Consider the following 18,824-nt stretch of genomic DNA (forward strand, 5'->3'; position numbering starts at 1 on the left):
AAGTTACGGTAATGTAATTGGGTTAGGTACGAGAAAGAGTTCAATGGGTCTCTCTGGTGACATTAGGCATCTTGTGTTGTGACATTGTTGGCGCATCCTGTTATCTTACTATGCATTAATGAGTCAGGTGTTTTGAGATTTGGAAATTGGTGAGTCTGCAAGATTGGAGGTCTTGCCAAAGACGAATACCATGTTGCATGTGTGTGGATCATGTACGTGGTTGGTGATGGTTAGTGGCGGTTACATATAACTTTAATCTTTACAAGTGTGAAAGGTGAGCCTGCTTCTTCTTTGTCGATTTATCCAGTCGTGGTTCAATAGAAGACAGTGTCACAGCCTAGAATTTCCCTGAAATTCCTTAGACTCTACCATTTCCTCAAATGATTCCTTAGCATGGCCACCACTTTGAGTAGCACTGCTCTAGTGCATTGTGTGATATTGAAAACACCCGGCGACCCATCTAAAGGTATCTATTGTGCTCCACCACGATGACATTCGTCCTTATCCAAGTCGTCTGTGGGATGTAACGATGATCTCACTTTGGTTGTTGGATTCTATCCTCTCTGTGCACACTGCAAGGAATTTGGTGTTCAGCCAACTGAAAGGGCAACCAGAGCCTTAAAAGCAAAGTAGTTGAAATAAGTGAAATTAATTTGGCACATGGTTTTATAGGTTTTATTAAATAAACCTACATGTACGTGTAAAAGCGAGTTACATTAATTGTCTTTGGATTGGTAAACCTGGTTATGACTTTTCTGGTAATCTGACTAGAGCTACCTGCCATAAATGACGCTCATTCCTGTCAGGTTATCCAGTATTGCTGAAAAAGTGCCCCCCGTGCCATTTTTCACTTGGTTTTAAATAGAGTATGTCGAAATTTGTATTAATCACTGTGGTATGGTGGTGAGGTAAACACAGGGGACTATTGGATATCTATTACTGACTTTTCGTCCTCACCAGAACTTCTTCAGAGTACATATAATCACAGGAATATCAACAACTTATGTATCAGCCGAAGATTGCCCCGTTCCTCAGCAGTTGACCTCATTCCTCCCATCCTTCCGTTCAGCTTCGCGAAGTACCAAGCAGCTCAGCGTTCGCACTAATTTAATTAACCCATCTCGATGGTTGTTACTTGGATGGGAAGCGATGTACACTGCTTCAACTATTTTTCTCAGTTTCTCTGCGAGTCCTTTTTTGGAGCACTTCTATTCCATCCCAGTCCGGAAAGTGGCCATGACTGTCAAGGTGGAACACTAGTGAGTTGGAAGTTCAGTAAGCTCTGACACCGTTTTTGTACTCATTTGTCCACTTCTTATTTCCTCTGCTGGTTTCTCCGTAATAACTCATATGGCAGCTTCCACACGGTGTTTTATGAATAATATTTTCTTCTTGGTCGATCATGATTTTTTCCCCGTGCTGAGTGCGATTTTAATACCGGCTCTGGTGAGCAGATGTCCCATCTCACCTGTGTGTCTCGAGTTGGACACGGATTGATATTCACTGCTGTCAACTTTGGTCACATCTTCTCTGTTCCTTATGCTTCTTTTTGCTATTTTTAAATTATTTTCCTTTAATCGGTGTAATAGCCCTTCCTGGTAACAGAGTTTGGTGAAAACTTTAAAAGATATACCCTATTTCTTCCATGAGAAAACATTCGCTACATATGCAGTATTCTCTGTATGTACTCTCAAGAAGTCCTGGTGAGGACGAAACGTTAGTAATAAATCTCCAACAGTTCCCTGTGTTTACCTCACCACCATACCACTCATCTATCTTACATACATTAGTCACTGTATTGGTGAGCGTAAATGTTATAAGAACGCTTATTTTTTTTTTTTTTAAGATCTATATAAAACTTTTAATGACCTAGCAAAATGTAAGATATAACAAGACAGATATACTGAAGAATTTTCATGTTAGCGATCCGTCTTTGTACTCCCCTCTGAACTAAAAATAAGTACCATCAATGCGGCAAACTATAAGGTGTTAGTGAAGTCATTAGATATAATAAAATAGTTATTCTGCCCAAAGAATCGGAGCTGAAGTTGTGGGGGATAAATATAATATATACTCCACACATAAAAGAACGAGGTTACATGTCCCTGAGTTTATTCAGTGGAGACGAGCTTATCTTCACGTATATTTTCAATTTGTAGCCTAAACCAGGAGACGTCACATCCCACTTCCTTTCATTTCTTGTCCTCCACTGCAGTGTTCTTCGTCATCCAAGTCGATCCCACGGAATGCACGACCAAAGACGCAACCAACACGAAGGGAACGTGTCTTCCCCCTGATGAGTGCGTGACACTTGGCGGGAAGAAATCCGGCATCTGTTCCAACGGATTCGGGGCCTGCTGTCTTCGTGAGTATCGCAGTTACTAATGCCGGCAGAAAAAGAATGCCACATTTTCATATTCTGTATGATATATAATGAAAACGGCAGCAAGAGTATTTGTAATCAGTTTCTTTGTAATCTTTAGTTATGGAAAAAGTGGGTGGATATATGCCTCACCATGTGCTTAAAATTATTTGGACCGTTCTTGTCTCAGTGGTCCACTGCCGAATACTGAACCAGTATCCCTAAGAAATAGCGAAATAGAAAAGAAACGACACCTCCGACAACAACGATGATTATCGCTGAATGAAATAATACTAATATCTTTACTTTTCGCAGTGAAAAGCTCTTGTGGCAGCTCCTCAAACCGAAATAACACTTACTTCGTGAGCCCCGGCTACCCTTCGCCAGACACCAAGACAGGCACCTGCACTCACACCGTCGTCCGGTCGTCCAACAATATTTGCCAGCTCCGTCTGGACCTGGTTCCTATGAACGTGAACGGCCCCGACGCCAACGGCCTCTGCGCGACCGACTTCCTGACCGTGACGGGTGGGACTTCGAATGTGCCCATGATTTGTGGCGCCAATGCCAACCAACACAGTAAGTCACCGCGCGTTTGGTTCCTGCACTAGTTTAGGATAGAGATTGCTCGTCAATGTATCTTGTCATGAATACCAAACACATCGTGGGTTTTGAACACTGATAGGCCAAGAATTAGTTTCTCAGACTGTTAGTGTACGTACAGTACACATTTGATTGGCCAAATAGGCTTGATGAAGGAAATCCTACTTCATGTCAAGTGAGGTCATACATACACACACACGTGTATTATATATATATATATATATATATTTATATATATATATATATATATATATATATATATATATATGTATACATATATATATGTATATATATATATATATATATGTATATATATGTATGGATATATATATATATATATATGGATATATATATATATGTATAGGGATATATATATATGGATATATATATATATATGTATTTGAAAAGTATGGGATATGATTTTCCTGTAAGCATGTGTTGTTAAAATCGATAGCATTCTGACAGTTCTTAATCTTTTTATATGTATTTTTAATTTTCCTAACAAGGATTCGGCCATTTGGGAGTGGGCAAATACCAGTTCACCAAAATAATACATTTAATTATCAACGTTCCTTCTGCATAGAGGCATCTGGAAAAATCTGGAACATATGAAGTTACAAAATTTTACAAATACAGAAAATAAGCATAAAAGATTACAATAAATCAAATAATTTAAATGTACAGATAAATGAACTGCTGGGGAACAATACTTACAAATTAAAGAAATGACATATGGGAGTGTGTACCTTTAGCTTATATAGTGGAGCCGAGGCTACAGCCTAACGGTCTTTGGGGGGGGGTTGAAGGAGTGGAGGGAAGGAGCGTGAGGGACAGAGGTGGGGGAGATGGAGGGAGTGGGTGAGAGGAGGGAGGGAGAGGGCAAATTTGGCCTCTCTTGACAGCGTCGGTATGGGAGGGTGGGGTGGAGGCGCGGGGTTGGTTGGAGGGGAAGATGGAGGGAATGGGTGAGAGGAGGGAGGGAGAGGGCAAATTTGACCTGTCTTGACAGCGTCGGTATGGGAGGGTGGGGTGGAGGCGGAGGGGTTGGTTGGGGTAGAGGGATGGAGGGGTTCGCCATACGGGAGAGAGAATTATTGTATACTGTAAGTTAATGCTTGAAATCATATTACATTGGATGTTTATAATGGGGTTATATTCTCTTTTATACATTGCTTCTAAAAGCTCGAGTTTTCGTGGGTCTCTGCTACTTGTAATTATCTTAGTGTTTTTAACTAAACTCTCACGGGTGAGTATTTGGCTATGAATTTTTTTCATGTGATGTTTGATAGCTCCATTTTGTAAATGCATTAAAAAAATTCTACTAAGACTACATCTGGTATGTCCAATGTAGTTTGAATTACGAGTTGCACAGTCCTCGATTAAACACTTAGGCTCATATACTACGTTGGTTTTAGAAATAGTCTCAATGGAACGCACAGAGGAATGCACTTAGGAACACGCAGAGGAAAACGCCTAGCTCTGTACACACACACACACACACACACACACACACACACACACACACACACACACACACACACACACACACACACACACACACACACACACACACACACACACATATATATATATATATATATATATATATATACATATATATATATATATATATATATATATCTATATATATATATATATATATATACAAGCCGTGGGCTTCGCCCTCCTCGGCTTCGCCGGGGGCTTGGCTACGCAAATAGCGGCCTACGGCCGCAGCTTTCCGCGCTCTAATCCCTCGTTTTCCCCTTCGGCCTCGTCCTCGGGGCGGAACCCCAACACGGGATCCCCAGCACGAAGAAAAACGCGAAGAAGAACGCGAAGAAGAACGCGAAGAAGAATGCGAAGAAGAACGCGAGGAAGAAGAACGCGAAGAAGAACGCGAAGAAGAACACGAAGTAGAATGCGAAGAAGAACGCGAAGAAGAACGCGAGGAAGAAGAACGCGAAGAAGAAAGCGAAGAAGAACGCGAAGAAGAACGCGAAGAAGAACGCGAAGAAGAATGCGAAGAAGAACGCGAAGAAGAACGCGAAGAAGAACGCGAGGAAGAAGAAGAAGAAGAAGAAGAAGAAGAAGAAGAAGAAGAAGAAGAAGAAGAAGAAGAAGAAGAAGAAGAAGAAGAAGAGGAACGCGAAGAAGAAGAAGAAGAAGAAGAAGAAGAAGAAGAAGAAGAAGAAGAAGAAGAAGAAGAAGAAGAAGAAGAACGTGAAGAAGAAGAAGAAGAAGAAGAAGAAGAAGAAGAAGAAGAAGAAGAAGAAGAAGAAGAAGAAGAAGAAGAAGAATACCACCTGACCCCGACTTACCCAAGCGCTTTTTCAAGAATATTTTTAGGACAAAGTGTCACCGTAATACCACCTGTCCCCGACTTCCACAGCGTTTTTTTTTTAGAATATTTTTATTTAGACTTATATATATATATATATATATATATATATATATATATATATATATATATATATATATATATGAGAGAAATTCGCTAGTGACAGCGACATTAATCTGATAACTTTTATAACAGTCGCATGCAGGATTCGAACCCACTGCTTTCAGCCACCCGTATGCATACATTCTCTTTAATTTTCAGTGTACGTTGACCTGGATCCCAGTGGAGGTGCCATTAAAGTCCAAGTGGACCGTGCTGGAGCTGCGGCTGCCGGTGCCGATCGGTCGTGGAACATCAAGATAGCGCAGATTCCATGCAACTCTCGGAATCGAGGTGAGTCAGGATTGACTAGTACTGAAATCGTTTACTCTAAGATCGCCCAGGAAAACCCGTGATCTTGTAAAGAGAAAGAACGACATGGTATGAAAGTTTCTGCTATGTGATTAGCCAGTCTTGCGAGCATGACTCGGGCAAGAACCTTTCCTACCGTGGCCAGCAAAGCACACACACACACACACACACACACACACACACACACACACACACACACACACACACACACACACACACACACACACACACACACACACACACACACACACACACACACACACACACACACACACACACACACACACACACACACACACACACACACACACACACACACACACACACACACACACACACACACACACACACACACACACACACACACACACGTGTATATATGAATACATATATAAACACACACATAAAGGTTTATTTCCCTTTATAAGTGAAGTAGCCATCCAAAGCATGCAACTACCCTTCACCCATTCAACACCATTTCCTTTTATGTTAGCTCCTTTTGGGTGAAAGGTCATCTCTGACGACCCACACCCTTCCCTCGCTGGTCTACTGCCCAGGTCAGAAGGAATGGAGCAATACCTCCACAGTAGGGCCCGACAGATGACTCCGGTTTATCCCCACTACTTCATTACCCTCTCTCTTCCACTCATGAGTAATTGAGTAATTAGAGAAGAAAAGAAGAAATCCTTTCAAGCCGCGTCAATTCATCGTCCATTCACAATCATTCTCCTCTTACACCTACCTCTATCTCTCTCCCTTCCCTACTCAACAGACACTCCCCTTTGACCCAAGGACCCCACCTCGTCCATCCGTATCATTCTTGGTGTCCCCCACATTGTTGATAGACGGTTTCTCCATGCTTATGTTTACTACTTCGACCACCTTGAGTCGAAGGGGATCGTGGTCTTTGTAGATAGTTCTAGTGTTCTCGTTTGGTGTTGTTCTGATGAGGGTGGTGTGTTTGCATTCCATGTATTTCTAGATGGCGTCCTTCTGGAGGTGGTGATGATTGAATGTTGTTGGTCGCCGTTGTTTTCTAGCAGATCTGAGATTTGTTGTAGTATATTGTTGATAGCGGTCCAGGTGCTACAGTGGTGAAAAGTTCTGTTAATCATTGCAAGGGTGACGCTGCATTTATAGCGTTCAGGGCACTCACAGTTGCCGTTGAAGCAAAAGCCGAGGTTGGTGTCCTTTTGAAAGACTTCGGTCATTAAGCATTAAGATGTGCAGAGGAGGATGTCAAGAAACGTAAGGGCATTGTTGTTGCTTTCTAGTTCGAAAGTGGAATTAAAGGATTTATTCTCTAAACATTTGAGAGAGGTGAACAACTTCTTGGGTATCTTTTACGTTGATGAAAATATCATCGATGTAATTGGCCTAGATGGAGGGCTGCATATTGGTGTGGCTGTTGAAAATCTTTTCTTTGATGGTTCCAGTTTTAAAGTTAACTAAGAGAGGTCCAGGAAGGATCTCATAACTTCGCCTTCTACTTGCACACACATCTTCCTATCTAGGTCGTAAAAGGGAGCTTCTATGGTGCAAACTACGAGGAGTTCTCGAAGAATGTCTTCAGGGATGACAAGTGGTGTTGAGTTAAGGTGGTGGTAGATATGTTGGTAAATGAGGGTGATTGTCTCAAATACGGCTATATTGGTGTACTAACGAAGCTAGCGTCCCTGAGGGGCGGGAGTTTTTCAGAATGGTGAGAAGTTCTTGTGACCTTCTCAGAATGAAAGTACCAGCTCATCTACCACCACTCGGACTCAACACCGCTCGTCATCCCTGAGTTTGCCTAAGTGAGCTAGGGTGTTTTTGCTCATATTTTATAGTTGCTATGCTAGGTTATTATCATGATTTCATATGCATATGTAAATGCTTTGGTGTCATGCTATAGATCTGGTGTTCGGAGATCATTTGTGAAGAGATTGAATAACATAAATGAGAATGTTGCTTCTCGGGGTACTCCACTGTAGTTATTTAGTTACGAAAAATTTGTTGTTTTGAGCTACTTTGCATCGGCTGACAACAAATGTTCCTTAGCCATTTCGGGTCCTATGAAGAACAACAACCCCCCACCCCACCCCAAACTTACGTCGGGGACTAAGGGAGAACGGGAGTGGAGCTTCTTCACTTGATTACAGGACCATAGCAAGGCACGAAGACCTCACCAGTAGGCCTGGGTTCATCTGACCAGTAATTAATTGGTTCTATGATGTGTGTGTGTGTGTGTGTGTGTGTGTGTGTGTGTGTGTGTGTGTGTGTGTGTGTGTGTGTGTGTGTGTGTGTGTGTGTGTGTGTGTGTGTGTGTGTGTGTGTGTGTGTGCGTGTTTGTTTACCTAATTATATTTACCTAATTGTAGTATACAGAAAAAGAGCAACGCTCGTTAGACACCGTCTCTAACTATCCAATTTTGTCACAGTACGTAGCCTCAAATTCGTGTACAGTCCTAAACTAATCTATATCCTTGATTTCCAATTATCATGCTTAGCTATGAATTAATGTATTGTTCGAGCTGAGCTATATCACCTCCTAAATTAAGCTATTCCAAATATTCATGCATCTATATGGAAAACTATTATTTCCCATCCATTAGACATATGGTCTTTCTTAATTTGTTCCCATGACCTCTTCTCCCATCTTTAATCAGGAGATCTCCTCTGCCAATACAATCTATCCCTTTTAGTGACCTGAAAGTTGTAATCATATCACCTCTTTCTCTTCAATCTTTCAAAGTTGGCAGGCCCATTACTATTGCTCATTCCTCATATAGTTTACCTGCCAGGATAAGGACCAGTTTGGTTGCTACATTTTTGTATTCTCTCCATCTCGCTTATATCCTTCACTCTGTGTGGGGACCATACTACTGACGCATATTTTAGTCTTGAACGGATTAGGGATTCGAGGAGTTTTTTCATCATAGCTTCATCCACATAGTGAAAATCCACTTTAATCATCTGCAGTAGTCCGTATATCTCTCCCAAAATCCTGTTGATATGTCTGTCACGTGGCAGGATGTCTTTTATCAAGACTCCCAAGTCTTTCTCCTTTTTTACTTTTGTAATGGGTTCACTTACAAGGAATAGTTTAAGGCTTATCTTTTACCGCTATTGCCCATTTGCAATACTTTACATTTTTTGGTATTGAATTTAATTTCCCATTCTTGGCTCCATGCAAAAACACTACCTGGATTTTTTGCAACAGTCTGCAGTCCTAGTATTTCACGCTTTTTATAGTTTTTGCGTCATCAGCAAACATGTTGGCATATCTTGTTCTTTTCATCAGGTCTCTTCTATGACTGTCTTTCTTGGTTTTCTTTCCGTGTCTTCTTGTATCTCTACTATCCCATTTTATTAGTTCTCTCTATTAATAGTTTCTATGAATAGTTATCAAGTCTCCTCTCTTCTTTGTTCTAATGTCTGTAGCTCAAGTTTTGCTAGTCTCTCTTTATATGATAGTCCTGAGAGTGTTGATGCCAATTTCGTAATTGCTCTTTGTATTCTTTCAAGTTTTGTTATACATTTTTTTGCACTTGGTGACCACGTCGTCACTGCATACTCCAATCTTGGTCTTAACAAAGTGACTAGTATTTTCTTCACCATTTCTTCATCCAGGTATGTAGATGCCACTTTGATTGTTCTTATGGAATTATAAGTTTCTCAATTTTTTTTTTATATGTTTCTCAGGGGACATATTATTCATAATAATGACTCCCAGGTCCTTCTCATTTTCTACTTTTTCAATTTCATCCTCTCCCAGTTTATATGATCCCATTATTCTATTTTTGCTTCTTCCAAATTCCATTATACTACAATTCTTAATATTGAATTCCATTTCCTACTTCCTACTCCATTCCCATACTTTATTGAGATCACTCTGCAACGACTCACAATCTTCTACAGTGCTCACTTTTTCAACAATTTTGCATCGTCCGCAAAGAAACTCAAATAACTTTCAATTCCTTTATCCATATTATCAATATATATAGCAAACATTATTGGGGCCAGAACTGTTCCTTGTGGAACTCCACTAATCACTTCATTCCAATTAGAGTGTTTGTCTCTTCTCACCACTCTCATTTTTCTTTCATGCAAGAAGTCTTCCATCCACTTCAGCAGTTTACCCTGTATTCCTCCTGTATTTTCTAATTTCTTTAGCAATTTCTTATGTGGCACATTATCAAAAGCTTTTTTCAGGTCTAGAAATGCGCAATCAGCCCATCCATCTCTTTCTTGTATTACATCTATTAGCCTTGAATAGAGACACATTAAGTTTGTGACTCATGATCGTCCATGTCTAAATCCAAATTGCCTTGGATTAAGTACGTTGTTTTTCCCAAATGCCCTACCCATCTAATTTTGATCATTCTTTCACAATTTTTAGCTATCGTACTTGTAAGAGAGACCGGTCTATAGTTAGTAAGGTCTTCTTTGTTTCCCCCTTTATATATTGGTACTATATTTGCTCTTTTCCAATCTTCTGGAACTTTTACTTCTTTCAATGAGCTGCTTGTTAGACTATGTATTTTGTCTTTTAGTTCATTCCTGCATTCTTTCAAAATCAAGTTTGCGCCATTTCATCTGGTCCATGCGATTTTCTGACATCGAGATTACTCAAGTGATTCATTATTTCATTCCTTGTTACTTCTATCTCTTTCATAGGGGGGACTTTCTCCTCCCACTCGATATCTCTAGGTTGTATGTTCTCCCTCGTAAACACCGATTTAAAATGCTTGTTCATAATTTCTGCCATTTCTATTTCCTCTGTGTATTCAACTCCTCCTTGTCGTAGTTTCTCTAATTCTTGTTTGTTTTTCAGTTTGTTGTTTACAAATCTGTAAAATAGTTTTGGTTGATCTTTACATTTTTCTATGACATCTTTTTCGTATTTTCTCTTTTCTTCTCTACACACATTTCTATAGCTAGTATATATTTTCCATTTTTCAGGTCTTTTGTCTTTTTTCCATTTTATCCAAGCTTTATCCCTTTTGTCTTTTAACTCCCTACGTCTTCTGTTGTACCAACACTTTACATATCCTTTTTCTTGTTTTTGTCTTGGGACATACTTTCTACTCTTTTTTATTTTATAACTTTTTGTAAAAATATTCCATTTCTCTTCCACTGTTGTTTCCTTCTTTTGTATCCTTTCCCAGTCTGTTTTTTAAAAGAATTCTCTTATTTGATCAAAAGTTGTTTTTCCATACATCAATCTTCCCTTTCTATATTCGTTTTTTTTTCCATGTATTTTTCCTCGTTTAGTTCCAGTTCAACCAATATGTGGTCACTTTTACTTATTGGTGTCTTATATTCAATCTTGTCCACTATTTCGGGTTCTGATGTGATTATTAGGTCCAGTCTCGATAGTTCTTCCTCATTTCTATACCTAGTATTCTCTTGTATCCATTGCGTCATTGTATGTTGTATAATCATATCAAGTAGTACATTTCCCCATAGGTCGTCTCCACCCTTCACTGCCATCTCTTCCCGGTAGATTTCTCTACAATTAAAGTCACCCATTATAACTATTCTCCCTCCATCTTCCATTATCTTATTTAGTGTTATCCTTGTGTCTTCTAACATATTTTTGTGTTCTCTCTTCCCACGAAGCCGTTTTAGGAGGCACATAATTTACTACAAACTTCCTGCTCTTCCTATCCCTGTCCTCCACTTCCATCATAATCATCTCTACTCCATTCTTTCCATATGTGACATTCCTCACATTTATATCCTTTTTAGTCAGGAACATAACTCCACCCCTTTGTTTTACCTCTCTGTTTCTAATCCAATAATTATATGCACCATGTCCTACACTGTTGGGTGGTAGTGGACCTTTCAATTTTGTCTCTATAATTCCCATTATGTCCGGTACTTTTTCCTTCAGGTAATCATTCAATACGTTCAAGCCTGTTATTAAGCCATCTATATTTGTGTAAGACACTTTTAATTTTCTACTACTTCCATTGTGTTTTCTGTTTCCCTTCTGTTTTCCTCTGCTATGAACCATTTCCTCACTTTCATATTCACTATTCTCCAATAGAATTTCTCTATGTCTCACTCCGTTCTTTTCTCGTTTTTTTTTCCTTAGCTTCTAGTCTTTTTGTTTTCTCATCCTCTCCTCTTTATTCATTTTTCTTTTTATCCATACCTGTTTATACTGATAACTTTTTGCTAATTTCCCTGTTTTTGCTAAGATATGCTCTGCTGTCGTTTGTGACTTGAATCTAATCATAATTGATCTGGTCTTATCTGTATTGTATTTCCCTATTCAATATATTTCTTCAATTTCTTTCCCTGTTTCTTGTTCATCCTCTTGAACTACTTCTAATATCTTGTTTCCCTTTTCATTCTCCTCCTTTACTCTTGTAGTCCTATTTGGATTATGCTTCTCTTCCATCCCTAATATAATTATACATTTGTTTTTGTCTGCTAAGTCTCTTACTATGTTATCCTTTCTCATCACTTTAATAACTGTGTCCTTAGTTTGTTCTTTCATCTGTTATGTCACTATATCTCTAAATACAATTTTGTTGTTCTCTTGGAGTTTTCTCCAACCCTGTGCTTCTTTTTCTATGGACTCTTTATTCTCTTTATCATTCCTCTTTAATTCTTCATTCTCATCTTTTACTTCTTTTGACTGTCTTTTTAATTCTTCTATTTCTTTATTTAGGTTTTGGTTCTCCTTCTTTAGTTCTTCCAATTTATCAACTCTTTGCGTAATCCGTGTAAGTAGGCTGAACCTAAGCTCACAGTGTTCGATCATTTTCTCTAGTTTTTCCAATAGACTTGCTAATTAAATCAATGGAAGCTATTATCTCCACTTTCTATTGTGTTGTTCTTATCTATATTTCTAATTTTTGTGCCTTTACTGATATTTTCGACTTCACCTGCGTCGTCTGCAGCCCTCTTGTTGACATTTCTTCTGACGTCCGGGGGAGCCCGTTCGTCTCCTTCCTCATTTCTTTCCACTTTCCTCAGTAATCCCTCCCTTTCTCCTTTTTCTTCACCTTCCCACTACACCACGATTTTTCCCCTTCTCTACTAATACAACAAAGGTACTCCCTCGTCGTTGAGATCGACAAAAATTTAATTTTTTACTGAAGTTCCAAACTTCGCTGTCACTTCGATCGACGTGTGTGTAAGTGTGTGTGTGTGTGTGTGTGTGTGTGTGTGTGTGTATGTGTGTGTGTGTGTGTGTGTGTGTGTGTGTGTGTGTGTGTGTGTGTGTGTGTGTGCGTGTGTGTGTGTGTGTATTTACCTAGTTGTATTTACCTAGTTGTATTTACCTATTTGTATTTTGCTGGAAGGGGAGCTACTAGGGTTGCCAACTCTGTTAAGCTACAATAAAGGACATAAAATCTTTATTGATATTTATTTAAGTGGCTATAGATCATAATAGATGCCTATATTAAATGCAGTTCAAAATCACATTTCTCTTACCTAAATGAAAATATAAAAACAAGAATGAGAAGACATTTATTGTACCTTGATCAAAGGATTCTAATCTTTAGAACTATATTTGCCCTGGCTTTTTGCTGCCTTCAGAAAATTTGTATCATCTTTGCTGTTTTTAGCGAATTCCAAATAACTTTCTTTTATGTTAAAATGTATGAGAAGTTCGTTCTTAATTCAACAGAGCATCAGTTCCATTTAGATGACATTAAACTAAAAACTCTCTCACAATAAGATGATGTTCCAGGAATCGATTGTACAAAAGAAACTATTTTGACAACATTGATACAATTAAAGTCCATAGATTTCAAAACAAAATACCACTTTCTGGTTATTGTTGAGCTTATGAAGAGTTCAGAGCTTTTGATAGTGTTGAAGTTTCTTTGAATAATACTACTTCATCAAAAAGAAGTTCATCCATCTTTAATCTAAGCTTTCCTTATAGCTTCAAGTGTTCTACTACTTCTACAAATTTCTGAAACTTTGGGAAATGAATGGCCTACGAAGCTTATGTTTGATAATATGCCGAATGTTGAATTTCATCGAAATCTTTTCTGTTTTTCCAAATATCTGTTAACATGAAATATTGGCACTGCTAATAAAAGTTTTCTCACATAGATTTCACTGCTCTTCTGGTATTTATAACACATTACGGCTCGATTTTGTGAAGGGTGTCATCATTACATTGTTGTATAATACGCCATATTTGTTTTGGTTCTTCGTGAGTTCAGTTGATAGGCGGAAGTATTGCCTTTCCAAGCGTTGAATGGCACCTCATTTCTTTCTCTATTATTTTCCTTTTCTTTTTTCTTGGTGGTGGTTCTCATATTTAGTAACATACTTTACGATTTTCTGGTTTTCCCAAAATTGGTGTCTTTTTTTTATGAAAATTTTAGTTATACATAAAATGAGGTTAATTTTACACCCTGGACTGCGGTCTGCCGCTGTGTGCGTCTGGTATTGTGCAGAATGCGGAGTTGACAGTCTGCACTCTTACAAGAAGTAAACGCTTTTGTAATCATCACATCTCAAGAGTAGGATTGAACTACCAGTCACACCGATTTCAAAATAAAGGACAACTAGTGTCATTTCAAATCTCAATAAAGGACAAGGACAAATAGTGCTGAATGAAGGACTGTCCTTTGAAATAAAGGACGGTTGGCAACCCTAGGAGCTACGCTCATGGTGTCCCACCTTTGTATCTCGCAGTGTCTAGTTTGCTCTTAAACTCATGAATGGTTTTTGCGTACACTATTTCATTGTCCAGTTTGTTCCAAGTGTCTACCACTCTATGTGGAAAACTGTTTTTCTTCATATCTCTTCTATAGCTATTTTTTTTTCCATGTCCTCTTGTGCTTCTCTTGTCCCAGTTTAACAAGTCCTCTCTATCGAGTATTTCTGTGCACCTTCATGATTCTGTAGATGGTCAGTAGGTCACCTCTCTCTATTCTTTGCTCCAGAGTCGGTAACTCCAGTTTAGCCAATCTCTCCTCATATGACAAGTTTGCAAGTGCAGGTGCCAATTTTGTGGTTGCTCTCTGGATTCTTTCTATTTTCTTTATATTATTTTTGGTACTGGGTGTCCACAATGTCGTAGTCTAGGCCTTATCAGTGTGACCAATATTTTTTTAATAATTTCTTCATCCAAATATGTAGACGCCACTTTTATTGATTTTAGTAAGTTGTAGGATTCTCCGACAATTTTGTTTATCTGTTTATCATAGGACAAGTCGTTTAAGATAATTACATCCAAATCTTTTTCGGTGTTTAGTTTCAGCAGAAGTTCCCACTTTATCTAGTGATCACTGTTATCCTTTTTCTTTACAGCACCGACTGGATGCCTGCAGTACTTCACCACGACCTCCGGCACCGTAAGCAGCTTCAATTACCAAACAACGTCGCCTAAAGCTGCCGACAGTAAGTTAGCATGGGAATTTCGTGTCTACTCGCAGTAGATGGTCCTATAGACACACGTTTGCACACACACACACACACACACACACACACACACACACACACACACACACACACACACACACACACACACACACACACACACACACACACACACACACACACACACACACACACACACACATATATATATGTATATATATATATATATATATATATATATATATACATATATGTGTATACACATACACACATATATATGAAAACATATATATATATGTATATATATATAGATGCATATATATGTATATATATATATATATATATATATATATGTATATATATATATTGTCTGTATAGATATAAGTATGTATTTATAGATACATATACTTACAAATGACATGAATAAAAAATCTTACATTTGTATTTAGTTTGCCCGAAAGACGTTAGTTTGATGACATCATTTTACAGTTTCTAATAAAAAAAAAAAATGATAATAGACACCTACCCCTCAATGGCCACTTCATCAACTAAGCACGTCTTTGAGTCTGATGAAGATGGGTTTGAAAATAACGTTGCTGAAGGTTTCGCAATATTATGACATGAGTTAAAAGAACAATGGTCTTTCTCCCTGGTTTTCTCTCTCATAGACACACCTGGAACCCATCAGCTGGCCAATCATGACTACTCCATATGTATTGAACCAGCGGCAGGATACTGTGGTATCCAGTGGTTCCCAGACCCTGAGGCTAAAGAAAATGCCTTTTTGCTCACCGGCACCACCGTCGGTGTTGATCCTGATCTTGTAGGTAAGTCCCCTTCACGGCGGCTTTAGTTGCAAAGAAGGAAAGGGAAGGTAATTATGGTGGAATGTTAGAAAAAGGTACACAAGTAAATGCAAGGTAATGCACACAGGTAAAAATAACAGTAAGTACGATTACAAGTTATTTGGAAATTCGTTAACAAAAGTGGATAGTGAAAAAGATCTCGGCGTAATTATTAGTAACGATCTCTAATCATCCAAGCAGTGTATTTCAGCCTCTGAGAAAGCAAATAAGATTCTAGGACTGATTGCGCGATCTTTTGACTTCAAAAGTCCATCACTCATTAACAACTTGATACAGGTCTTTAAAATTCTAAAAGGAATTGACAACATCAAAAGTGACCAAATTTTCACATTGAATGAGAATCAGACAAGAAACAATGGTCTCAAACTGTCCGGTAATAGATTCAATTTGGAAGTGGGTAGAAACAACTTTGCCAACCGTGTAGTTAATGAATGGAATAAACTTCCTGCAGAGGCAGTGCAATGTAGTTCAGTTCGAAGCTTTAAAAATCATTTTGATAAACACCTAAGCTAGATGCTGTAATTATCATTATATATTTTATATACATATTTTTGTTTTGTTATCATTTGTCTGTTTGATTCTCATTTATTATTAGTTATATGTCAATTTATTATTATTATTTACTATTTACCTGTTTGTTTGTTGTTTGACTGTGCCTATGCGTTTATTTATGTATTCTATTTGATACTTACATTATTATAAGTTTATCTATTTATTTATTAGCATTATTAGGATTTTCGCATGCGACCTAGATATGGACCAAAAGGTCTCCTGTTGGCATGCTCCGCCTTTGTAATCCTTTGTAATCCTTTGTACATAGGATACAAGGGTAAGAATATGCATCGGAGAGAAGGGGATGTACCTATAGAATGGAAATTACCAGATGTTACTCCCACATTCAAAAATGACAATAAGCAGAATCTACAAAACTATACGTCAGTAAGCTTGACCTTGATCGTATGAAAATAGATGTAAACAAAGATTAGAAATGCTACAAAATGCTACTCAGAAAGCAACTGTCTAATAAATGATAGCTACACGATTTCAGACTAAGTGCTCTCTCACGATTAACTTTATAGAATTTTAGAGTACATTTATTTTAAATTACGACAAAAGGGATAATGTGACTTTGATATACAGTATATGGATTTTGAAAAGAGTTTTCATACTACCATGCATGGGAGAGTGCTAACAAAACTCGACTCACATGGAATAAAGAATAGTTTGCTAAGCTGGTTCTTAATGGAAGAACCTCCTTTGGAGAGATGACGAGAGTGGAGTTCCTCAAGGTTCCGTTCCAAGACCACTTATGTTCATAACATAAATTAGTGTCATTGACTATGGACTTTAAATCTATTGCCTCCAAAATCATTGATGGTATGAAGCTGTGCGGAACAGCCAAAGATCACTCATATGAACTAAATATTTAAGGAAATTTAGAAAAACTAGGGCAATGCTCTCAAAATTGGTTATTGAAGTTAAACACAAGTTTGCGTAAAATTATGTATATAGGTGAAAATAATACTAAGTATGACAACAAGTTATTTGCAAAAGCATTAATAAAAGTGGAGAACGAAAGGGATCGAGGGTAGAGTGATCGAGTGTATCGAGTATAGATGGTATCACCGTAAGAAGAGCAAGGGGTGAGTGTTGGGGGACAGTATTGATAATTTCGTTAGTAATAACTAGTCCTTGGGGACAATATCGCCCCCGAAGAGGCGAGGTCATAGAAGTCCTAAGGGAAATATTCAAAATAGTATAACCAAGGGAAAGTGGAAGTTAAAAGTGATCAGCGTCGTTCTTTTTTGAGTGGAGATAGGCTAGTCGTGGAGCGAGGATATAAAAATGGAAGGATGTGGTTAAGCAGGAGGAGAGTAACAATACTGTGACGGAGAAGGGTGGTAGGGAATAGTGAGAGCAAGGATGTCTTGAAATACTTTAAATGTTTGTGTTAAAGGAAGTGAGAAGGTACAAGGTCAAAAGAGCTCGGAAAAAAGCCAAGGTCTTCAGTATAGTATGCGTACATCAGAGAAAACAGAAAACAGAAAAAGGCTTCCAAGTGTAGGTCCTGACTCTGGTCTTCGACAGCCTGCCCATGCCTTTGTTTGTTAAAATGGAGAAAATGCTTCTCTGAACTAGCCAGATGACTGAATGGTTCACTGACTTCAGCAAGAATGGAAGTAAATGACCTTAAACTGTACGATTACCCTGCTTTGGTGACTGTTCTAGTGGCCTGTAATCCTGTTCCCTCACTGGAATGATTATAATGCGAGTCACAAGATTGAACGTCATGTCTTCTGTAGATATTTGGCTTGACATTTTGCAAATTACCAATCCCGATTATTTTACCTTACACAGTCATTGTTTCATTAAAGTTAATTAGGTATAATTATGCTAACATGCTTTTGTTTTTTTGCAGGTACGGTTGATGCGACGACGATAAATGATTGCACCACTGATCATGTGGTAATTCCCGGTGGAGAGTTCAAGACGAGTACGGGAACGACCCAGGTCGCCGAACGGTATTGCGGTCTTGGTTTCCCGAATCCAGTCAAAAGTAAGGAAGTATATCGTCTGTTGTAAACTGCTTCCACTCTCATTCGAGCTGATCCACAAAGATGATACCCAACATATAGTATTACGTGTATTACATATTAGGGGCATTATACCAGATTCGCTTTACCCAGTCTATTATAGAATATCTTAATATTACTGTCACTCGTCATAACCGCAATTGTCGAACAACCATGTCATACACAAAATAATGTACTAATTTATTTCGAAGTTTCTAGTTTCTTTCTAACCATTTCCGTTCTCAGTCTAACAATAAACAATATTGAGTGCTGGCTTCGAGGGATTCATACTAGTTATCTGTTTCTTATCTTTTTCTTTATAGAAA

The 18,824-nt window shown here is 38.4% G+C and overlaps 1 protein-coding gene across 1 annotated transcript; it reads left to right on the top strand.

The window, feature by feature from the left end:
• The first annotated feature begins 393 nt into the window (after positions 1 to 393).
• On the top strand, positions 394 to 18,354 carry LOC143027768 (uncharacterized). The gene is made up of 8 exons (XM_076189300.1): positions 394 to 466; positions 2,678 to 2,941; positions 5,568 to 5,699; positions 14,991 to 15,080; positions 15,728 to 15,886; positions 16,746 to 16,864; positions 17,883 to 17,986; positions 18,345 to 18,354. The coding sequence occupies exons 1-8, from the start codon at positions 394 to 396 to the stop codon at positions 18,352 to 18,354; spliced, it is 951 nt and encodes a 316-aa protein (XP_076045415.1).
• Positions 18,355 to 18,824: the final 470 nt, after the last annotated feature.

This window comes from Oratosquilla oratoria, chromosome 1, assembly GCF_046742065.1.
Source record: "Oratosquilla oratoria isolate Oo_2021 chromosome 1, ASM4674206v1, whole genome shotgun sequence".
NCBI classification, from domain to species: Eukaryota; Metazoa; Arthropoda; class Malacostraca; order Stomatopoda; family Squillidae; genus Oratosquilla; species Oratosquilla oratoria.